The sequence below is a fragment of the Monocercomonoides exilis genome, assembly GCF_001643675.1.
Source record: "Monocercomonoides exilis strain PA203 chromosome Unknown scaffold19-1596985, whole genome shotgun sequence".
Classification (NCBI taxonomy): domain Eukaryota; phylum Preaxostyla; order Oxymonadida; family Polymastigidae; genus Monocercomonoides; species Monocercomonoides exilis.
In genome coordinates, this window is record NW_027150564.1 from 889,706 (window position 1) to 913,224 (window position 23,519).

Below are 23,519 nucleotides of genomic sequence, written 5' to 3' on the forward strand. Positions count from 1 at the left end.
AACTATCTAATTCGATGAACAGATAATTTAAAAAATAAAAATATATTTATTCTTCAATAACAAGAATTTTAATGACATGCACATTGGTATAATACGCCGGACAAATCTGTTTTCTCAACAGTTATACAACTAATAGTTCTTTTTATTTTTGAACAATTTTCCTTATCACAGCAAACTTGAATAACGCTACTGATTTTATTTTTATGTCATTTGTTAAATTAAAAAAATTACTGTTGAAGTTTCTGAGAAATAGGATTTCGAGTTTCTCCGAGATTTCAATATTTATTTATCATAACAATAAGATGTGTAATTCTTTTTGAAAAGTCGCAAAAGTTTAACATTCAGGAATAATTATTGTTGATATTTTTCAATCAATTTTTGCAATCGTTCATTTGAATTTCACAGAAACATTGGCAGAGTCAAACAAATATTACTTGCACGAACTGCTTAGTATTTTGGTGTTGTTTGAAGTTTCAGTACCAGAAAGAATTTGAAATGTCAAATTTTGAAAACCTGAAAATAAAATTGCAACATTTTTAAAAACATATTTGCACTAATGAAATGAAAATAATCAAAAAATTTTTTAAATGAATGATTGAAACATGGTAATATCAAATGTGAAAAAACTTTAAAAAATTTACGATTGCATTATGTTCGAACAACGATTTGAAAAGAAATAATTATGCATTCTTCAATATTTGAAAGTTTTATTTAAATATAGGACAAAATTATTGACTTTGGGCATTGCCATTGAAAAATTATGTACATTAGATGAACTTTTTGTGATCAAAAAAAAAATTAGTAATTAAGGGGTTTATTTTTTGAAATACAAGTGAGTTCACAAAACATTTTGTGATCACATCAATGATGTTTGTTTACAGACATGAAAATCAAAATTATTTTGAAATCTGAGAAAGTTTAATAATGATATAAGTGTAACAATTTTTTCATGTTTTGTGCAAAAAAAGCATGAAAGTCCATATTTTCCCCCATATCAATTCATCCGATAATAATCTGAACAAAAAACAAAGGTGAATAATGAAAATCAATAATTGTTAAAAAATGTTGCAATTTTATTTTCAGGTTTTCAAAATTTGACATTTCAAATTCTTTCTGGTACTGAAACTTCAAACAACACCAAAATACTAAGCAGTTCGTGCAAGTAATATTTGTTTGACTCTGCCAATGTTTCTGTGAAATTCAAATGAACGATTGCAAAAATTGATTGAAAAATATCAACAATAATTATTCCTGAATGTTAAACTTTTGCGACTTTTCAAAAAGAATTACACATCTTATTGTTATGATAAATAAATATTGAAATCTCGGAGAAACTCGAAATCCTATTTCTCAGAAACTTCAACAGTAATTTTTTTAATTTAACAAATGACATAAAAATAAAATCAGTAGCGTTATTCAAGTTTGCTGTGATAAGGAAAATTGTTCAAAAATAAAAAGAACTATTAGTTGTATAACTGTTGAGAAAACAGATTTGTCCGGCGTATTATACCAATGTGCATGTCATTAAAATTCTTGTTATTGAAGAATAAATATATTTTTATTTTTTAAATTATCTGTTCATCGAATTAGATAGTTTTTAACATCAAAATATCAAATCTGATTCGTCCTGAAAAATTATTGCATTTTCTCATTCACAATTGTGTCATGTTTATAATAATGAAAACTAGGCAATCAATTTTATTTTATTTTATTTTATTTTTTGCTAATTAATCAACTATTTTAATACTTGAAATAAACATTCAAATCGAAAACCATAAATAAATATTTTTCACATTTCAAACAAAATATAATTTATGGTCCGCTTTTTTTAGTGAGATAATTATCATGTCAACGCAAACTTTTTACAATCCAGTTAAGGTACGAACCAAACAATTATTTTATATTGTTTTGCACACTATGATTTTTTCTCCTGTAATAGTACATATTAGGTGCACAAGCAGTTGAGCAACTTGCAGAAGAAATCAAAAAGGCCGGAATTAAAAAAGTGTTGCTTTTGTTTGGAAGCGGATCAGCAAAGACAAATGGCGTACACGACCGTGTTAAGAAGGCTATGGCTGCAAATGGGATATCCGATGAAGAGTTGTGGGGTGTTCAGCCAAATCCACTTATTTCCAAAATTCGCGAGGGGGTAGCCATATGCAAAGACACATCAAAAGGAATTGAAGCAGTTGTTGCCATTGGAGGAGGAAGCGTCATTGATTCAGCGAAAGCAATTTGCGCTGGAGCAAAAATGACTGAGGATGTGTGGAAATTGTACAAGAAAGAAGCTCAAACCCCATCAGAATTCTTGCCTCTTTACACTGTTCTAACCATATCAGCCACTGCATCTGAGATGGACACTGGATCTGTTGTATCGAACCCAGAAGAACACGCAAAACTTCCAGCATTTTTGAATTTCCCCGTGGCAAGTGCTGTGGATCCGGCGATTCAGCTTTCGTTGCCTTGGCGCCAGATTATGTGCGGAGCTGTGGATTCGATGTCTCATCTGATGGAGCAATACTTTTCTCCGGACAACAAAAACATAACAACACGCCAAGTGAACTTGGCATTGCAAAAATCGCTTATTCGATCGATGGAAAGAATAAAGGCGAACAAAGACGATATCGAGGCACGCACAAACTTTTGCTGGGCAGTTTCTCTGGCAATACAGGGATTGCCATCGTTCCTGCTTCCAGGAGACTGGAATGTGCATTGGATTGAACACGCCATCTCTGCTTTCAATGACAAGATTGCACACGGAGAAGGATTGGCAGTTGTGTCGCTTGCATACTATCCCTGGCTGTACAAGAAGGGAATGTGCGGAGAAATGTTTGAGGAATGGGCAGAGACGGTTTATGGCACAAAAGACGTGAAAACAGCGCTGGAGAAGCTGAAGGAACTGTTTGCGTTCTGGGGAACACCAATGACGCTCCAGGATCTGAAATTGACAGCAGAAAACATTGAAGAAATTGTGAAGATTGAGCAAGCGCACCAGAAGAGCGGAGCGATTTCGGGGTTGTATCAGCTTAAGGCAGAAGACACGAAGAAGGTGCTGGAGATAGCAGCAGGAGTGTCGTCACTTTAAGTGTTACAAGAATTGTTGAATATTTAAAAATGCTTGCTGGTTCGTTGTTTAATTTTGCAATCGGGGAACTTGACAATCGGGAGAATCAGCAAGACAAAAAAAAATAATAATAATAATTTTCTTTTTCTTTACTTTTTCCGATTGGACATTAGTTATTGTAAATATATAGTTTTATGTTTGTTTGCTTGTGTGTGTGTGAGTATGTGTGTTTGATGCCTTGAAATGGTGCGATTTCCTTTGGTGTATTTTATTTTTTGTCTGCACCGTGAAATAATATTTCCATTTAATGCTTTTCCAAATCACCCCCCAACTTCAACATGTTGCAACCATTCGACAAATTGCTTGGATTATGTGTTTTTGGTTATTCAATTGCTTCAACAACTTCAATTGCTTCAAAAACTGTTCTTTGAAGTGAAAGCAGTAATTTATTTGTTAAATATTGAAAGAGATTATTGCTTTTCAGCAAGGAATTGAAGAAAAAACAATTTGTATAAATTGAGAGATTTGCTACATTAGTTTAATCGATTATGAACATCGTATTTGTGCAAACGAAAACATCAAATGAATTTTGGCACTTTTGAATCAGTTACAATTTATCACAAAATCAAGATTAGAATGAATCTCAAATGGAATATTTCTGAAGATATTTTTCAATTTTCATTTGTCAATAAGTTATTGAAGTTCAAATTTTAGTGCTTTTCATAAAAATTTTCAAAAAATGACCACAAACAATGAAGGAAGAGCAAGGGAAAGATACGAATAAATAATCAAGCAAGAGCATTTTATGAATAAAACTTTTTTTTTCTAAAATGAGAAACAACTTGTGTAAAAAAGGATTGCTTTATTAAGTGATGTGAGAAGAAGCAAGATCAGAAAAAACCTCATAAAATACAAAAATAATTAATTTTTTTTGAGAGAACAAAGAAAGAGATTGTATCAAAAAACAATAGTCAAACATCAGATAGAAGAAATAAAAAATTTAAAAGAAAAAAAATTAAAACGAGCGTTTTTTGAAACAAAATAATAAAAAAAAACTCAAACTATCGTTTTTTCATTGAAAGAAAAAGAAAATAAATAAATAAATTAAACTTTTTTTAAACACACTCAAAAAATGAAAAAAATAAGTACAGCTTGAAAATTTTCACCTTTTTAAAAACTTCTCTTTCTAAAATTTACCAGGAAGAATCACCAAATCCGCCGTAAGCAGAGGACGATGTGTTTCCAAAGCCTGTGCTTGAATAACCTCCACCAGAATAGCTGCCACTTGAGCTATTCGAATAGCCAGAAGCAGAAGAAGAAGAAAAAGAAGGAGAATCACCATAAGAAGATCCACGAGACGAAGAGTTAGACGCAGATTTAGAACCAGAGCCAGAGCCAGAGCCAGAGCCAGAAGAAGCTGTGCTGCCTGTGTCTTTACTAAACTTCGAGCCAGACGCCCAGATGCCCGTCCCGTTCTTCACATTCCTCGTCAGCTCGCTTTCGTCGTCATAATCTGCCCTCTTTCTCATCTTTCCCCTCGAAAACAGCTTTGCCCCTCTTTCATTGCCCCACTCTTTTTCGTCGGTGAACTCGTTGTCAAAGTCCTCCTCGTCGCCTGCAGCCACTGCTTCAATCAGCCGGAAGAGCGGCTTGTGCGCACAGCAGCGGCACATTGCACGCTTTGAGAAGGGGAAAATGATGAAAATTTAGAGAGTGAGAGAGAGAGAGAGAGATAGAGAGATAGAAGGAAAGAGAGATAGACAGATGGAGATAGAGAGATAGAAAAAGAATTATGAAAAATAAAACAAAATTAAATCATAAACACAAAATACAAAATTCAAAAAAAAAGTGATTTCAAAAGAAAATTATCGAATAGCATTAAGACCCAAAAAGCATTCAAAACAACAAAGACAAGTAACAACAGCATACCAACAATCCCAGCAAGAACATAACACTGAACGCAAAAAGAGCTACAAAGAAGACAGAATCGAAGAAGGCCATTCCAACTTGGATTCTCGTCATAATCATCGCAAATTCGGTCATCACACAAAATCCACTCTGCTCCAACTCAGTTTGTGTGCGGTTTGCATGAGGAATATCGCAGGCATAGATCTTTCTGACTCGATCTTCTTCGTTGCTGACTGGTTGAGAAAGCTTAATTGAAGAGGCTTTGGTTGAAGAAAAAGAAACAGAAGAAGAGAGATCTGTTTGATCCACAGCAGGATCTGAGCTCAACGAAGCTTCTGTTGGCTCTTCAGAATATTCAGAAAGTTGACTAACTGCAAGGCTTATAAACTCTGATAAGCTGCTTGGTTCTGATGTCATTGCAAGAGAGCTTGAACCATCAGACAACTGTGTCTGCTCCAAAAATGATGTTTCTGTTCCAACAACTTGAGGAGCAGCCGCCTTCACTTCGTATGCCTCGTATGTTTGCTTTCCGAATGTGTAGTACTGGGGCATGATGTAAGGCACGGCAGAAAGGAACCCCAGGGACATGAACATCATCAGGGCGCCAAGAAGCAGCACACCTTGCTGCCGCGTGTTCCGAATGCGGACGCGGAAGCATGTGCAGCACGGGCACGAGATGCCCATGGCCAAAAACGTGGTGAGGATCGACAGGAACACAAAGGACACCAGCACAAGAAACATGATGAAGTCGATCGGGAACACCTTTGCCATCTCCACAAAGGCCAGATCCATCGGCTGTCCGGATGACGTCACGCTCCATTTTGCGTTCGACGCAAGCTTCACTGTGTATGTGACTCCGGCAAACACAAGCGACACCACGAAGAAGATCGCAAGCAGAAGGAAGATCGGGCCCAATATGATGCGCAGCGGAAACGCACACACGAAGCAGCAGTTGCGCAAGCAGCTTTTCTTTTCGACGTTTGACGAGTCCTTCCGCAGCTGCAGCGTATCGTCCAGTTCTGCGCGTTCTCGCTCAAGTTTTGACAGCGCCTTGCGGTCCCGCTTGTCCATGGAGCGGGCATTGCTCCCTCCGCGATCTGCATACTTTGAAGCTATTGCTTTTGACTTCTCATTCTTAATCCTTCGCTTTTTGTTGAGGGTCTCGTCATCTGAGTCATCCTGCTTCTTATTGCATAAAGCGAGAAGTGAGACAGGCAGAATGCTCATCCCGCAGGGTCCGTACAATACCCAAAATGGTATTCCAAGAAACATCATAACAGCAAGCGTGAAGTCAATGGCACCCTGCCCTTTGTTTTTTGAGTCAAGCATGTTTTTAATCCACTCGTCCTTTGCAGACGCACGAGGTTCGGATTTCATAAAAAGTCCCGCAATGAAGATGACCGCAAAAATTATTATTATAATTATAACATATCTCATTGACCTGCAAGTTTTTCTTGCGCATGTAGCTTTGTCATCTCCGCCCTCTTCATAAAAACAATATGAAAAAGGAACAAGGAAGAAAGCAACAATAAAAATAGCTGCAAAGACAACATAGTATGTTACACGAAGTGCAGTTTGTCTGCTTTCAAGGTCTTTAAAAGATACATTCTTCAGAAGTTCTCCTTTAGCATTTGTGACAGTTGTTACATTATAGACATCCACGGGAATAAGCATGACGCATATAATTGAAAGTGTTAGAGATAACGCCATGGTTATTATTGTTAAAATTTGGCTTTCAGTTTCTTTTCGGAGGAGGCATTTTGCCAAGAAAAGTGATAGCAAGAAAACAGATACTCCAGCAATTCCTAGTACCAAATAACCAACCCAAATCATATCTTTAATTCTTTTTTAAAACAAAAGATAAAATTAGTTTGATCGATTTATATAACAAATTAGTTATTTCTTTCTTTTTCGAAAATAATGCTAAATAGTTTTAAAGTTTGTTGTGAAAAAATAAAGACTTTAATAAGAGAAAATGAAAAGAATTATATTCTAATATTATGCAATTTCTCATATTTCTAACAAAGAATAAAATACAATTTGGACAGAAAAACATGTTATTTGTTTCCAAATTTATAAGTGGAAAAAAGGGGAAACAATCTTTTGACATTTTCACCGTTATTGGGAACGAATATATAAGTTCTTTTGCAGTTTGTACTCCTTTTATTAAATTTGTTCATATTCACAATGAACCATAAAATGAAGTACGTGAGAATGGCTCTTAATGGATGATAACACGAATGAGTATTTTCGAATTCACTGCATCGAAAGAAACTTCATCGAAAAAATTGAAAAAAAAAAACAAAAACCATCACGCACAGAAACTTTTTCGAATATCCCCCATTAAAACACAAGCAATCAAAACTTAAAATTAAAAAAAATTAAGAATTGAAAAATGGACGAAACTGGTCTTGAAAATTTGAAAAAATGTATTTTTTTCGCATTGAAACGAGATAGCAAATGTTCTAATTTTGAATCAAACGATTTATTATTTATGAAAATCATTCATCTCTCAAATACGAAGTTTTTGACTTTAAAGAGCAGAAAACGATTTTCCTAAATATAAATATGAGCGAAAACAGCAGGTTCTAAACGTTTATCCTTCAAATGAAAAAATGAACAATAACAGTGATATAAAAATAGACACTCGAACAAAAAACATCAGCAAAAAATATTCAACAAAATACTAAATCAGTGAAATGGATGACCCATGAAATGCTTTGTTTTTAAAGTATTTGCATTGCTAAATTCTCCAACGTTCCCAATGTCTCTTTTATTTCATTTCTAAAGAACAAAATCGCATTTGTAATGTTAAAAAAAAACTGTCAAATTGTGAAGAAAATTTCATACAGTTTCACTGCGAGAGTTTCAACACTATTCAATTCAGCTAGAAGTTGTTGCATCTTAAAAATAAAACCCTCCATTTGAGTTGCATCTTCTGTAAGCTCTGTCAATAGTTCTTCCATTGAAACTTTGCACAGGTCCATGTGCGCACCTGTGATTTTGCAATCCTTTTGCAAGAAGAAAAAAAGTGAAAATAAATCGCAATGCAAAAACTACAGCAACTTCAAACTTCATGAAGAATCCTGTTAACGTCTGAGATAATTGCGGTAAGTTGCTTAGATATGTCAGATGCGACCCTTTCTGCATCGACAGGCGTAATCGCTGCCATGAGTATTTCTTCAAAAAAATTGTGGTTTCAAATAATCAAATTGATCCGTATTAATGAAAAGTGAATCAAATGAAAAACAAAATGCATTTAAAAAACAAAATATTTTCATAACAATATCATTTTTGTTGTTTTGAATATTTGAATTAAGAAAAGAGTGACATATTTTTATTGTTTGTTTCAGAAACAATAAACAACTTCTGTATAGAGAAATATGTTGTTCAGAAATATTTATGAATGTGATAAGAGAAAAAATAAGATAGTTGATACATATTTTGCAAGAATTCTTTTTTCGTGTTTCTTAATATCATTCAATCGAAAATTCTTTTATTTTCACAATCATTTGTTTTTATGCAAGAAACTTCACTCAAAACTCCCCTTTTCCAAAATTGTACAAGATCAATGTTGTATTGTTCAAAAATGCTGATGCGGTGATTGGATATCTTGTAATGTTTTGGATTTCATCGTCTCAAGAACTTCCACAAGTCATATTTGTATCACTCCATTTCACATCTATTTAAAAGAGTTTCAAAATTGAAAAGTTTCAACAAAAAATATTGGTAAATTAAATATCTGAAATAGCATATGAAAATCAACTCTATCGGATTTTTTGAGTGATAAACAACTTTTCTTAGATTATTTTTTTTTCTTTCTTTCTATCTTCCTTCACCTAAAATTTAAAGAGAAATGGATAGAATGATAAGAATTTGGATAGGTTTTCGGAACTCTGAATTGAGCAGATTTAAACACTTGGAAGCAATGTTCATTCATAAAATGTTCACTAAAAGATATTAATCTTCTTTCTTTGAAAGATAACACCAGATATTCAAGCTGCAGAAAACTAACCGGATACATGCATAACAACAAAAATGATCGATAACACGAAGATGATTCTCAAGTTTGACAGTGACGAGAGAATGCTATTATTCTTTTTTTCGACATTATGATCCACTTTTATATTTGAAAAAGGAAATAAAAAAAAATATTGCAAACAGAAAATACTTCTCACGTTCAAATGACGAAAGAAGCTCATTCATTCTCATCTTATCAGTTGGTGAATGCATTCATCCAGAAGGCTGTGATTGATCTCGCTTGCAGGAAAAATGCAACTTCATTTTCACACGAAACGTTTAATCATACTCTCGAAAAAATGACTCATCGAGGAATAAGTGATACATCAAACAAAACATGAAACTAATATTTAACAGAACGTGAGAATGTTTATAATATGCTGCATCACTTCATCATTTATAATCCATAACATTAGTGTTATGCTGCAAAAATTAACAATGAGCAATATTTTTCTTTTGATAGATCTTTGTCCATTAATCAGTGAAGCAAGATTTTATCATCATTTCAAATGCCATTTTATTTGAAAAAGAAATGACATCACAACAACGTTCTGCATCTCGATGAGGCATTTATCAAAAAGAAAAAATTTTCTTGCATTTGATTTGTTTGTACTTCATTCACTTATTCATCTGAAATATGTCTGTTCTAACTTTTTCTGTAATAACTTTTTTCATTTAATTTACATTTCATTCGAACAATCTCTCCTTCAATTCCCACGATTTGCTTTTTGATGCTTCCTTTCATATCTTTGAATAAAATCTGCAAATTCTAATGGATTCTCTTTTTGTTTAGAATATAGGTCTTTTGTGTTGTTTGTTATGTGATAGTGAATGAAGTGCGTTCGAATACAAATTTTCTCGATCAAACATATGTGCAAAAAGTTAACTGTGATCCTGGTCGATGTTTGCTTAAGACATTTTTAGAAAAGTGCAACATGGAAATTAAACATTTGCATGTTTCTTATTTAACACATTGAACAACTGCATTTGTAGTAAGATAAACAACAAAGAAATCAATAGAAAATGGAGAAGCTATTGAAATGGAGAATAGTATTATGACTGAAGATGACAGAGCGAATCTGACTATTTTCAAGCCATTCATTGTAAAATTTGTTTGAAAAGTGACTATTGTACATCCATCCGATGAAGTGTATTTCCTGTTTCACATTTTTCAACTCTTTTCAATTTCTTCATTCTTTTCTTTTTGACATATTTACCATTTTTCATCGATTTTCCTTGAATTTCATTCTCTTAACCATTTCCGGCAGTGAATTTACAAGAAAGAAACACTGTAATGAGGAAGAAGCATTCAAAGTTGGTGAACAGTTGACTTTATTTCCAAAGACGGGGATGGTATTATTTGTCCAGGAAAAGAATTCGACAAACTTTGTATTATTGATCGAAGTGAATTGTCAATTGAAGTAATGAATTCATTCATCACTTTTTTGGTGCATAACACAATTACCAATGCTTCAAGCAATAATCTGAAATCTCCTTTTCAACATTGAACAAGTCATTGAAGCAAATTAATAAATAAGATAGAGAGCAATTTTTTAATGTTGAAGAATATGATATCTTTTTTGAGGTTTTTCTCGAAAAATGAAATTTAAAAAAATTCAACAAAAATGAAAATTTGTTTTATGAATTAAAGAAGGAGGTTGACACATCAAATGCACTTTTAATAACATTAGTTCATGCGTTGAAGGAAATTATCTTTTGAAATGAAGCACAGATCTGTAAGATGTCTGCTAATATCAATCAGAACATAGAAAAACTATTTGCTTTTGAAATATCCGAAACGGAAAAGACAATAATATTTTATTTTTTTAAGGATTATTTGAAATCAACTCCTTCACATCAGAAAATCCAATTTGTTTCTGGATGGACAGATGATATTTAATGGTGGGCAAGATCATAATCACCATATTTTTATAAACAAAATGATTTCTTTTCTTTTATCAATTATAAGCATCACTTTATCTTCTAATGCAAAATTTGTTGACAACGGGTTTGCATTATTAATTATGTTGAAATATTTATTTTTGAAAATAATGAAAGTATGATTGAAATAATTTGAAATATATGATAATTATGTTTTGCTCATTAAGATTTACAAAAAACAGACAGTGAAAAGTTGTCAGAAATTAGAAAAATAATTAAACGTTCAGGGGTCACAGAAGAAGTGAAGAAAAAACAGATCTCAATGATTATTACCATTGTTTCCGTTGTTGTTGGTATTGGCATGACAATCACATTTCTTGTTTGGATTTACAAATGCTGGAAAGGGCGTAGAGAAACAAGAAAATTGAAAAGAAATAGGAGGGAAGTCGAACTTGGTGAATATGAAAGAATGGAGATTGAAGAGTCAAAAGAAAATAAACATTCAGTACATGATGAAACGGGTCTTGTTGAAGAGGATACTTCTTTGTTTGATAAGCCATTATCAAAACCAAAGAATGTTGCTTCTCGTTCAAAACCTTCAGTTAAGACAGCTCCCGCATCTTCGTCAATTACAACAGTTTCTTTAAAGCCAGTTGTTCCTAAAAGGCAATCTCGCCCGGAAATGAAGGTCAAGCCTGCACTTCCTTGGATTTCATCATCTAAAAAAGCTCCTTCGTCTCCAAATGGTAGAATTGTTCCTGCGAACTCTGCGTCTCCTGGGGCAGTAGCGGCAGCCACAGCAGGAGCAAAAGATGAGACTGAAGGAGAAGGAAAAAATAAGAAAGGAGTCAAAAAAGCAAAAGCTGAATTTGAAGACCCCGGGCCTATTCTTCCCTATCCTTCTACGTATGTTCCCGGCTTCCCTTCGCACAGGCCTTGGATCTTTTATGCTGTCAATCCAGAATATTCTCTTCATGTGCTGCTTCACACAACAGCAATGAAAAGCACTGACTCATCGCTGATTGATCTGCAGGCTCTTGTACACCGCTCTCAATCACCGTCTGGCTCATCGTCGTCTGCTCCAAATATCGGTTCGCATCAGGCGATCCCGTATCTAATGCGAACAAGTCGCCCTGCCATCATTCCCACGCTGAATGACATTGCCAGGTCTTTGGCAACGCTGCATAACCAGGGCGGAAAGGCGATCATGGACGGCACGCTGTCTACACACACGGTGCTGTACGACGATGCTGGGCAGCTCTATCTCAACATCCGCAAGTCGGGCCATTTGGTTGGCGAGTGGGACACAGTTGGCAGAGACGAGAACAGAAGATGGGCAGCTCCAGAGATTGTAGGTCTGAAGTACCACATAAAGAGAGGGAAGAACAAAGAAAGAGGCAGGACGGACGAGAGGCTTGCAGAAAAGGAGGAAAAGAAGCAGTTTGAGGCAGAGGAAGCGAAGTTAGTGACGACAGCTGTGGATGTCTTTGCGTTTGGCTCTGTTGTGTGGGAGATGCTGACGCTGCAGACTCCGTACGACAGTCTCGATGTGGCTGGAGCTGTTGAGGCTATCAAGCGAGGCGAGCCGCTGAGTGCAGAAGCAGCGAAGACCGGTGCGATGCTGCAAGGGTTTGATGAGGAAGCAGCGACGATGCTGGTTGAGCTGATAGAGAAATGCCGGGCGAAGGAGCCAGCAGAAAGACCAACGATGGGAGCTGTGCTTAATATGCTGCTGAAAGTGAACAGGCATATAATGCCGAAGGTGAACAAGGCAAAGAGAAGAGCAGCTAGAGTTCGAGGTGTGAGAGAAGCAATGGGAAAGTCAGCTGCCGAAGGAAAAAAGAAAAAGAAGCAGCAAAATGAGAAAGAAGAGAAAAATGGAGTGAATGATGAAGAAAAAGATGAGAAAGAACAAGGAAAAGAAAATGAAAAGATCGAGAAAAGTGTAACTTCGACTGGAAACGATGATGATAACGACGATGATGATTCTAAAGAGGAAACCGAAGCAAGTGACGAAGCATCTCTGATCAAAGGAGAAGAATAAACAGAGTTTCCTTCTTTGTTTCTATTTTTCGAAGAACTAACGGAGAAATATTATTATTATGCATTTTTATTTAAAAAATGTTTTTTTCTTTTTATTTTTGTTTTTTGCATTCAAATATTGTGAGACGTTGGCCTTGAATAAAATAGTCTTTTATGAATCTGACCATTGCAAAATGTTATTATTTGATTGTATTTGCTTATGGAAGCAATGGAAATTATAAACCAAAAGTTCGTCTTTTGATTATTCATTCAGTGTAACTGCCTTTATCTTTCTTTCTTTCTTTCTTTCTTTCTTTCTTTCTTTCTTTCTTTCTCTTTCTCTTTCTCTCTCTCTTTCATCCAGCTTTTATCTTGAAAGACTGTTTTTGCATTCTTTATGTTTATTTCTATGACTTCTCATTCTTCTTTATATATTTTTCATTTTCTCTCAATTGGAATGTTTTATTTATTAAGTCCAGATACATTTTTGTCAGTCATGTTTTTTGAATTGAATTGTTTCTTATTTCAATTGATTGCAACGATTTCTTCAATGTGAAATTGATTGATCTTCATGTTGTTGTTAATTGCATGTTATGTGAAGCAAACATTTGGATGCACTGTGATATATGTGAACTCAGTTATGATTTTAGCTTCACTTTCTTTCATTCATTTTTGAATCAACATCCTTTTTTTTCCTCGTAAAAGTGAGAAAACAAATGCTTATTTCCTCAAAAATTCCAGAGATCTTGCATGACGTGCAAAGTTAAAAAAAAAGAAAAAAGATGAAAAAGAAAAAAAAAAGAAAAGAATAGAAAAATGAATTAAACGTTGAATATTTGAGAATTGATTTGAGAAAGATGTTAAAAGGATTTAAAGAAGAAACTTGATTTGTGAAAGGCTTTTCCTCTGTATAATTTTCTACATTATAAAATTTTATTCATTCTGTTGTTTTCTCCACGAATCTCGCAATTTTCTTTCAACAGATAAACATTTAATGCACGTTAAATTCCAAATACCAATCAAATCATCAAAATATGCCTTTCACATAAACCAAGTCTGATTGATGCTTACTTTGTTTACAACGCCCTGATAATCACAGATGCATTCTTCATGTTTAATTCAGCCAGTGTTTTGTTCATGTCATCCTTTGTGTACACTTTGCGAGGGAATGGCTGAGAGATCTCGATGCGAGTGTGATTCAGCACTTGCCTAAAAAAAAAACATTGTTGTTGTTTATATTAAAGTTTGGAAAAAATATCGAATAATTAGCAGATTGGCAATGACAATCAATTTATCAGTAAAAATATGAAGCAGTTGAAGGAGAAAAGAAGAAGAAATTAACATTTCACAACACATACGCATATGCACACACGCACACGCGCATGTGCATTCACAAAAAGAAAGAAAAAAGTAAAATAAAAAATACAATCACTAATTTCCTCTCACAAAATCATTAGTCATACTGTGCTTTTATCTCCAGCTCTCTCAACTTGCTGAATTTGTTGAAGACAAATCGTTGTGTCTGCCCAGACTCGAAACGGCATTGCACCATAAATTCCTCTTGTGACAGATCAGATAAAGAAGGCTGTGAAGTGGGCTGCGAAACTGCAGGAGCAGCTTTCACTGTCGATGAAGGGCCATCGGAGCGTGCAGACGCTCCAACAAATGCTTTGCTTGGCTGAGCAGACGATTGCCCACCTCTTTGATATTCGTGTAATCAAAGTCAATTATTAACGTAATATAACATTATAAAATAAATAAATAAATAAATAAATAAAACATTCCAATAAAAAAGCAGATTATTTATTTTAATATGCTCAAATATTCCATTTCTTTTCAAATATCAAATACACACAATGAATGCCCCTGTTCTTGGAAATAATCTCTTGGTGGCTTCGGTGCTTCTTCTCCTCGTCTATCATTCAAAGATACTGTGAATGGCGGAGTTGCTCCAGCTGGAACAAGAGGAGGAGGAAGTTGACTATAGAAATAGTTGTTCAAATAAAAAAATGTACAGGTAAGGCATTAAATAATGATAGCAAATGAATTCAAAAAAAATGAAAGAGTTGTATTTGCAATTGCAAACCCTGCAGAAATCATAGCCAAATATTGTTGCGTTTGCGGGTTTTCGTTGGAATGAAGAGGGCCGTCATTAACAGTGAATCCATTCTTGTACATGTTTATCATTATCACATTTTGTTTTCCCTATAAGCAAAATTTTTTCAATTCAATCAATCAAAAAAATAAATAAATAAATAAATAAATAAATTCAAATATAATCCAATGGATTGAAAAACAAAGTATCAACGAATACTCTTTCGGGCCTTCGTCCAGCCCCACCAGCAGGCTGTGAAGGGTTGTCAATGGTCACAGAAGGAGTATCTGTTGATCCAAGTGACGAGCCTCCCATTTTCCAAAAATCAGCGCTTCCTTTCTTTGTGAAATGAGGATCAATGAAATCTTCGTCTTCACCATCGCCCATCGCGCTTCTATGCATTTGCTCTTCGGTCATTCTTTCAATATCGAAATCGTTGTCAATATTCAAAAAAATAAGCAAAATGACATACGGTTTTGCTTGCTTCAAAAGCTTTGAGTAGATATCTTCCTTTCCTTCTTTTTTTGATGGATCAATCGTCAATCTTCCGCTTTGTCCATCTGTTGACATATATCTTTGCGTATCTTTCCCAAAAAAAAAAGTCAAATGTCGTATTTTAAAAATAATATTTTAAGAACATTTTTCAAAAGTAACGTACCATCATCATCGTCCTGCGAATCATCATTTGCAACATCTGCCATAGTTTTAAATCCTTTGCGCCTTTTATTGCTCGAGCCCCATTTCGGAGGTGGTTGCTCCCTTGATAAAGTATCAGCAAAAACTGATCAAAAAGAACAAAAAGCATATCAAAAAAAGAACATAGGTTGGATGTGGCTTGAGTGTTCTTCGGGAGTACTGTCAGGAATAGCATCTCCAAAAGAATAAGAAATTGCAGTCTTTTCAAAAGGAGAAATTTTAAATGTCAAATGCTTTTACAACAAAATCCAACAATTAACCTCTAGATCCCCCTTTGCAAGAGCCAAAAATCTTTTGGCTTCCATCCGAGTTTTACCAGTAATTTTTATAAATTCCTCCTCTTTTTGTTGCATGTTCATTTTTATATGGTCTAGATCAATTTTTTATTTACTTTATTTTTTTAATTCTTGATATAATAATACTAACCTTTTCTAGCTGCATTTTCTGAAAGATTTGAGTTTTTCAATATCGGGTTTTTATGTGATTGAAATTTTATTTTCTATTTCATTTATTTTGCCACACAATTTATTATTCGAAATTATTAAACTAATTATTCGAAATTGGTAAACTTCTTATTTAAAATTAATAAAATTGAATATTATTTTACAAAAAAATTTTTGTGAAAAATTGGTTTTTTGCTGAGTGTCGGAAAGTGATAAAAAAATGTTTTGTTTTTTCATTATTCTTAAATAGGATGATAAATTGAACCTCTAACATTACTATTTGTGAATAAACACGAAAATTTCAAATTTTTCAGAAAAAAATCATCATCATGGAAATCGGATAATTTTTGAATTATAACATCTCATATTGTTGGATTACAGATTATCCAATCATGAAGAATTTTTTGTATCTATTTAACAAACTGAGTATTAATTTTTTTTACAACTGAAAAATCCATGAATGCATTTTCGGAATTCTTATATAGATATTAATTATTTATCTTAAGATCATTAATTTCAAATAACTTTTCTTGATTGAATAATGCATAATCGGACAATATGAGGTGAATTCATTTGTAAATTATCCGATTTCATTGATGATGATTTTTTTTCTGAAAAATCAAAAATTTTCATGTTTTTCGACAAATAATAAAATTAGAGGTTCAATTTCTCATCCTTTTAACGAATTATAAAATGATATAATATTTTAATCACTTTTTAACATTCAGCCAAAAACCAATTTTTCGCAATAAAATTTTTTTATAAAAATACTCAATTTAATTAATTTTGAATTAGAAGTTTTCCAATTTCGAATAATTAGTTTATTAATTTCGAATAATAAATTGTGTTGCAAAATAAATAATAAATGGTGTATTGATTGTGCTCAAAATACTAGAAAAGATCGATTTCTCTTCTTCAAAAAAAAAAAAAGAAAGAAAGAAAAAGAAAAAGAAAAAAAAAAAAAAAAAAAAAAAGAGGAATAATTCTGATAAGTTTTAACAAAACATATCTCTTTGATAAATACTCATTTTATGTCCAAAACTTTCTAAATATCCACATATGTGCTCATGAAAAAATTTTTTTGAAATCTCGGATAAACTCAAAAACTAATTTCTCCGAGATTTCTATTATATTTTTTTCAGTATTCAGTCGAAACGAAAATGAAAGTCTGGTGCGTAACAAAAGTTAACTTGGATAAGGTTTATTTTGAGAGTTACTATTAGATTTATTCCTCTTGAAGTTATTGAAAAAACGGGATGAGCAGAATATACGCATTCCTCTCGAATTCGCTTGAAACTTTGATGATTTATTTATTTCTAATTGTTAATAACATACGCACAAACCTGACCTTGCGGAAATGAGTTGTTGATAAACAATGATTTAATTATTTTAGTAATTTTTTCACAAAAAACGGGTGAGATCAAAAATCTTAAGTAAAAAAATGTCAAAGATACCAGAAACAATAGACGTGATCTCAAACATGAATTTCTTGTTAATTAATTTGGTTCGCATTTGGAAGTGGATTTTCGAGCATAGACTTCTTCCTGACACTGGGGAATGCAAACATTGCAAAATGAAAAAATTATTGTGCAAAAAGAGACAACGCATATTTTCTAAAGTGCAAAAAGTGCCGAAAAACAACATCTGTATTAAAAGGAACAACATTATCAAAGGCTATAACAACAATTAATAAGATTATGCATGTGTTTCTACTGTTTTGGCTGGAATTAAGCATTAAGCAAACTTGTTTTTTGTTATATCTGGATAGAAACACCGTTTCATACTATTAAAATATTTGCAGGGAAGTTTGTGTCGATGTGCTGTTCAAGAATCCAATCAAAATAGGAGGAGTAGGGAACGAGGTGGAAATTGACGAAATGTTATGGAGAAGATAGAAATGCAATAGAGGAAAAAGGAAAAAGCAAGTTTGGATTTTTGGTGGTGCAGAAAGATCTGAAGAAAGTCACAAAAGATCTTGTGTAATGGTTGTTCCAAACAGGAACAAGGAAACTCTTCAAGCAGCTATTAAAGAGCACGTTTTTCCTCACACAACTATACACAGCGATGAATGGAAGGCCTATAATTGTCTGGATGAAGAAGGTTTTATTCACAGTTTGGTTTACCATAAGAGACATTTTGTCAATCCGGATAATAAATCAGTATATATAAACACAGTGGAAGGTTTTTGGGCGCACTTTCGGAAATATCTTCCCAGATTTGGAATCCGAACAAGATTTCTTCAACAATACATAGCATCTTTCTTTGTTCGTTCGATGGGATTACTGACTTTTGTTCAACTCGTTAAATCCGCAATTCATTTGAACATCGAAAGCATATAAATGGTTGCTGAGGAAGACAAAAATAATCCAGAAAAGGCTAACGAGGAGGAAGAAATCCCTTATATAGATGATCTTTCTGATGAAGATACTGATTTCTGTGCAGATGACGGAGCAGACGCATCAGAATGGTCAGATGACTAATTCTTTTTAACAATTTCATACGCTTTTTTCAAAAAAATTTTATTTGAAATTATATACACCCATTTTACATTCAAAATTTGGAACAAAATATTTGACTTCGGGCATTGCCATTGAAAAATTATGTACATTAGATGAACTTTTTGTGATCAAAAAAAAAATTAGTAATTAAGGGGTTTATTTTTTGAAATACAAGTGAGTTCACAAAGCATTTTGTTATTTCATCGATGATGTTTGTTTACAGTTATGATAAACTAATTTATTTTGAAATCTGGCAAAGTATAAAAATGATGAAAGAGAAACAGTTTTTTCATGCTTTGTGCTAAAAAGCTTGAAAGTCCGTATTTTTCTTCATTTGTGAAATATTTTTTTCATAAAAATATAACAAGTTATTTGCGCAAAATAAAAATACGACAGAATGATCAAGAATAGCAACACCTTTCTTCGAATCGATAATGAAGCGTATTCTTTAGGTGATCGTATACTCTCCATTTGCCGAAAAAACTATCTTGTCCGGTATTATGTCCGCAATCTATATGAATATATTAATTTTTTTGATAAATTTCACGAGTGATTTTTGTTTTTTTTCCTTTGAACAAATATATTTTCTACTTTGTTCTAAATCATTAGAAGAAAATTCACCGTTCAGATGAACAACAAAAACTCATTTCCAATGAATGAAAAATATGCAAACGAAGAAGATATGAAGCATTTTTTTTCTTTATTTATAGAAAAATATACTTTCCAATTCGTCCCATAACAAAACAGAATTCAAAAAGAACAAACGTTTTTGTTGAATCACGTGTTTGCTTGCAACAAACAACATCTATTTAACAGAAAAAGAAAGTAAATGGGAAACGAAGTTGATGTGATGAATTCAGATAAAGATTTTCATGGATGCACGAAGGCTATGCGTTGGATTAAAGAGAAAAGATCAGAACCACCAGAGTGGATAAGACACGATATAACAATCGGAAATAAATATGGACGTACAATGGCCATGCACTGGATTAAGTATGTTCAAGCTGATCCACCAGAATGGATGAGACACGACGCTGCACTTGCGGACAAGGAAGGACAGACAATGGAGATGAAGTGGATTGCAAAAATAAAGACAGAACCTTTAAAGTGGATGAGACATGACAGTACTGTTGCAGATAAAGATGGACGTACAATGGCTATGTGGTGGATTCAATCTGTCAAGACAGAACCACCTGTATGGATGAGACATGATATTACACTTACAGGCGGTATTAAAATGCAAACAATGGCCATGACATGGATTGATTTTGTAATGATAGAACCTCCTTCATGGATGAGACATGACATTACGCTTACTGATAAGGACGGATTGACAAAGGCCATGCTGTGGATTCAAGAGATCAAAACAGAACCCCCAGAATGGATGAGACATGATATTACACTTGACAATAAAGGCGGATTGACAAAGGCCATGCTGTGGATTCAAGAGATCAAAACAGAGCCACCAGAATGGATGAGACACGATATCACACTTCGCAACAATTATGGATCAACAATGGCAATGATATGGATTGAATATGTGAAGACAGAACCACCGCAATGGATGAAGCATGACATTACAGTAACTGATGTTAACAAAAGAACGATGGCAATGTTATGGATTCAAGATGAAAAACAGAGCCACCAGAATGGATGAGGCATAATTTCACAATGAGCGACATCAACGGACTGACAATGGCCATGATGTGGATTCAATTTGTAAAGACAGATCCACCGGAGTGGATGAGGCACTGTAATGTAATTCGCGATAAATACGGAGAAACAATAGCCATGAAATGGATCAATATAACTGAAGGCACTCCACCGAAATGGATGAGACACGATTCTGCACTTGCGAACAATGATGGCTGGACGATGGCCATGATCTGGATTGAAAAAGTTAAAACTGACGTTCTAGGATGGATGAGGCATGACATCACTTTGCGCAACATGGATGGCTGGACAATGGCCATGCTGTGGATTAAAAATGTTAAAATTGACCACCTGAATGGATGAGGCATAATGCCACTCTTGTGAACAAGGATGGCTGGACAATGTCCATGCTGTGGATAAAGCACATCAAGACAAACCCTCCAGAGCGGATGAAGGAAGATATAGCGCCTTTGGATAAAGAAAACATAAGGGAAGGAGCAAGCTATGAAAATGAGAAAAAACAGAGAGATTTGGAAGAATGGAAGGATGAAGCGAAAGTTGCAGACAGAAATGGAAGAACAGATGCAATGCACTGGATAATTGAAAATAAAGCGGAGCCACCAGAGGAAGTGAGGCACGATGCGACAGTTGTGGATGAGGAAGGAAGAACAATGGCGATGCTGTGGATAGAGAATGTGAAGAGTGAACCCCCAGAATGGATGAGGCATGGTGTGGGGCGTGGGGATATGTATGAGAGAACGATGGCGATGACATGGATTGCGAATGTGAAAACAGAACCTCTGGAGTGGATGAGGCACAAGGAAATGCAAGTGGACAAGGACGGGTGGACGATGGCGATGTACTGGATCAGATATGTCAAAGCGGAACCGCCAGAATGGATGCGTCATGAGGTAACGGTTGGGGATGGAAACGGATGGACAATGGCAATGCAATAGATTGGGGATGTGCAAACCGAGCCGCCGGAGTGGATGAGACACGGGGCAGTATTTAGTGACCAAAATGGAATAACTATGGCGATGCACTGGATTACGTGGGTGAAGACATCTCCGCCAGAGTGGATGAGACACAGCGCGACACAAGTGGACAAGAGCGGGAGGACGATGGCAATGCTGTGGATTGCGAATGTTAAGAGCGAGCCGCCGGAATGGATGAGGCATGATACAAATATCAGCAACAAGGTTGGATGGACGATGAAGACATTTTGGAAAAATTATGTTGAGTTCGAGGTTCCTGAGTGGATGAAAGGGGATGATTGAATTTGAGTGGTTTTGATTCTTTCTTTGAAATCCTTTTTTCTTTTTCTTTTTCTTTTTCTTTTTCTTTTTCTTTTTCTTTTTCTTTTTCTTTTTCTTTTTCTTTTTCTTTTTCTTTCTTTTTTTCTTTTTCTTTTTCTTTTTCTTTTTCTTTTTCTTTTTCTTTTTCTTTTTCTTTTTCTTTTTCTTTTTCTTTTCTTTTTTTCTTTTTTTCTTTTTTTTTTTTTTATTTTTCTTTTTCTTTTTTTCTTTTTCTTTTTCTTTTTTCTTTTTCTTTTTCTTTTTCTTTTTCTTTTTCTTTATTTTTTTCTTTTTCTTTTTCTTTTTCTTTTTCTTTTTCTTTTTCTTTTTCTTTTTCTTTTTCTTTTTCTTTTTCTTTTTCTTTTTCTTTTTCTTTTTTTTTTTCTTTTTCTTTTTTTTTTTTTTTTTTTTTTTTTTTTTTTTTTTTTTTTTTTTTTTTTTTTTTTTTTTTTTTTTTTTTTTTTTTTTTTTTTTTTTTTTTTTTTTTTTTTTTTTTTTTTTTTTTTTTTTTTTTCTTTTTCTTTTTTTTTTTTTCTTTTTCTTTTTTCTTTTTCTTTTTCTTTTTCTTTTTCTTTTTCTTTTTCTTTTTTCTTTTTCTTTTTCTTTTTCTTTTTCTTTTTCTTTTTCTTTTTTTTTTTTTTTTTTATTTTTATTTTTCTTTTTCTTTTTCTTTTTCTTTTTCTTTTTCTTTTTCTTTCTTTTTTTCTTTCTTTTTTTCTTTCTTTTTTTCTTTATTTTTTTCTTTTTTTCTTTTTTTTTTAAGATTGTTTTGATAGTTCTGTAATGTGGATGTCTGAATAATTTCCATGCAATGATTGAAATGAAAATCATATTGATCTTTTTGAATCAATCAATTATTTTTTTTTTTTTTACTCCAACTTTTCATTTAAATATTTTGATTAATTGCTTAATTATTTTCATTATTTTATCTCCTTTCGACTTGTGTTTATTTTATTGCTTAGTGATTTGAGACGCACTTCAGGATTTTTTTTATAACAATTTTGTTTTGATAACGAATAAAAGAAATCATGAACTGATGATTATGAATTTTTTTTTCAAAACTGATTATTTCTTTTTATTTGATATGATTAGCAATATCATTCATTCATTCTATTGAAAACATTTCCTTTTAAAATTAAGTTCTGAATGAAATGCATAATGTTTCTTATTCATGACAGGAAATAACTGTGATTATTTCAAAAAGTTATAAATTGAACCGATGCAGTTATTGATTCTTTTCAGTCAAATTGTTCGGTGATGATAATCTGATTTTAAAGTTGAAAGAGAAAAATAAATTAATTATTTCTTAATGAAAAATGACAACAAATTCAAAAGATGGGAAAATTCCCATTTTAATGATGAATACAGCCTTTCAAAAATTTTGGAAGAATTACTCCTCCCATATTAATAAAATTTCATTTGAAAAGAGAGCTTTATTTTTCTTTATGAGCAGCAATTTAAAAGAAATTTCAAATTTGATGAACGAAAGTCAAAAAAATACACGAAGCGAACGAGAAGTATGACTTATTAAATTCAGTATTTGAATAATTTTTGAATAATTCATTTGTTTTTTTGACTTTTTAATGAATAAAATGAATCCAAGAAACTAAAAATGAATAAAAATGAATCTAATGATAAGCTTCCAACTAAAAAGAAAAGAAGCCACGAATTATCTCAAAAGCAATTTTTATTTCGTCATTCAATATCAACATCGCCTTATTGCGAACAAGGATCAACAACAAAACCTGAACTTTCAACACCTACATCAACGCCAACAAGTATACGGTCAATGCCATCAACAGAAAAACGGATTCATATTTCAAACTTTCCTATTTTTTCTCCCACTCAAACATTTTCTTCCTCTTTTCTGATTCCCCAAAGCGAAAATTCAACACCAACTTCGCAATCTGAAAAGTCTCACACATCTTTTATTCCTTCTTCTTA

The 23,519-nt window shown here is 33.3% G+C and overlaps 9 protein-coding genes across 9 annotated transcripts; 6 read left to right on the forward strand and 3 right to left on the reverse strand.

Moving 5' to 3' along the window:
* The first annotated feature begins 1,823 nt into the window (after positions 1 to 1,823).
* MONOS_9567c2 (putative alcohol dehydrogenase) lies at positions 1,824 to 3,423 on the forward strand. The gene is made up of 2 exons (XM_067880081.1): positions 1,824 to 1,878; positions 1,940 to 3,423. The coding sequence occupies exons 1-2, from the start codon at positions 1,846 to 1,848 to the stop codon at positions 3,083 to 3,085; spliced, it is 1,179 nt and encodes a 392-aa protein (XP_067728514.1). The 5' UTR covers positions 1,824 to 1,845; the 3' UTR covers positions 3,086 to 3,423.
* Positions 3,424 to 4,257: 834 nt separating this feature from the next.
* Positions 4,258 to 6,805, reverse strand: MONOS_9568 (putative serine/threonine protein kinase; the record flags this gene model as incomplete). Its single annotated transcript, XM_067880082.1, has 2 exons — positions 4,258 to 4,743; positions 4,994 to 6,805. The coding sequence occupies 2 exons, from the start codon at positions 6,803 to 6,805 to the stop codon at positions 4,258 to 4,260; spliced, it is 2,298 nt and encodes a 765-aa protein (XP_067728515.1).
* A 475-nt stretch (positions 6,806 to 7,280) lies between these two features.
* Positions 7,281 to 8,162, reverse strand: MONOS_9569 (uncharacterized protein). The gene is made up of 3 exons (XM_067880083.1): positions 8,046 to 8,162; positions 7,823 to 7,983; positions 7,281 to 7,756 (listed from the first exon to the last, which is right to left on the reverse strand). The coding sequence occupies exons 1-3, from the start codon at positions 8,142 to 8,144 to the stop codon at positions 7,699 to 7,701; spliced, it is 318 nt and encodes a 105-aa protein (XP_067728516.1). The 5' UTR covers positions 8,145 to 8,162; the 3' UTR covers positions 7,281 to 7,698.
* Positions 8,163 to 11,029: 2,867 nt separating this feature from the next.
* On the forward strand, positions 11,030 to 13,620 carry MONOS_9570 (uncharacterized protein). The gene has a single exon (XM_067880085.1). It carries the CDS (start codon positions 11,196 to 11,198, stop codon positions 12,915 to 12,917), a length of 1,722 nt encoding a protein of 573 aa, XP_067728517.1. The 5' UTR covers positions 11,030 to 11,195; the 3' UTR covers positions 12,918 to 13,620.
* On the reverse strand, positions 13,619 to 16,045 carry MONOS_9571 (putative UBX domain-containing protein 1; the record flags this gene model as incomplete). The annotated part of the gene is made up of 9 exons (XM_067880086.1): positions 13,619 to 14,104; positions 14,359 to 14,595; positions 14,751 to 14,876; positions 14,982 to 15,100; positions 15,210 to 15,408; positions 15,463 to 15,574; positions 15,649 to 15,749; positions 15,810 to 15,886; positions 15,947 to 16,045. 9 exons carry the CDS (start codon positions 16,043 to 16,045, stop codon positions 13,972 to 13,974), a joined length of 1,203 nt encoding a protein of 400 aa, XP_067728518.1. The 3' UTR covers positions 13,619 to 13,971.
* A 3,411-nt stretch (positions 16,046 to 19,456) lies between these two features.
* On the forward strand, positions 19,457 to 20,284 carry MONOS_9572 (uncharacterized protein; the record flags this gene model as incomplete). The annotated part of the gene is made up of 1 exon (XM_067880087.1): positions 19,457 to 20,284. The coding sequence occupies one exon, from the start codon at positions 19,457 to 19,459 to the stop codon at positions 20,282 to 20,284; it is 828 nt and encodes a 275-aa protein (XP_067728519.1).
* A 38-nt stretch (positions 20,285 to 20,322) lies between these two features.
* On the forward strand, positions 20,323 to 20,643 carry MONOS_9573 (uncharacterized protein; the record flags this gene model as incomplete). Its single annotated transcript, XM_067880088.1, has 1 exon — positions 20,323 to 20,643. One exon carries the CDS (start codon positions 20,323 to 20,325, stop codon positions 20,641 to 20,643), a length of 321 nt encoding a protein of 106 aa, XP_067728520.1.
* A 38-nt stretch (positions 20,644 to 20,681) lies between these two features.
* MONOS_9574 (uncharacterized protein) lies at positions 20,682 to 21,236 on the forward strand (the record flags this gene model as incomplete). Its single annotated transcript, XM_067880089.1, has 1 exon — positions 20,682 to 21,236. The coding sequence occupies one exon, from the start codon at positions 20,682 to 20,684 to the stop codon at positions 21,234 to 21,236; it is 555 nt and encodes a 184-aa protein (XP_067728521.1).
* Positions 21,237 to 21,311: 75 nt separating this feature from the next.
* MONOS_9575 (uncharacterized protein) lies at positions 21,312 to 21,557 on the forward strand (the record flags this gene model as incomplete). Its single annotated transcript, XM_067880090.1, has 1 exon — positions 21,312 to 21,557. One exon carries the CDS (start codon positions 21,312 to 21,314, stop codon positions 21,555 to 21,557), a length of 246 nt encoding a protein of 81 aa, XP_067728522.1.
* Positions 21,558 to 23,519: the final 1,962 nt, after the last annotated feature.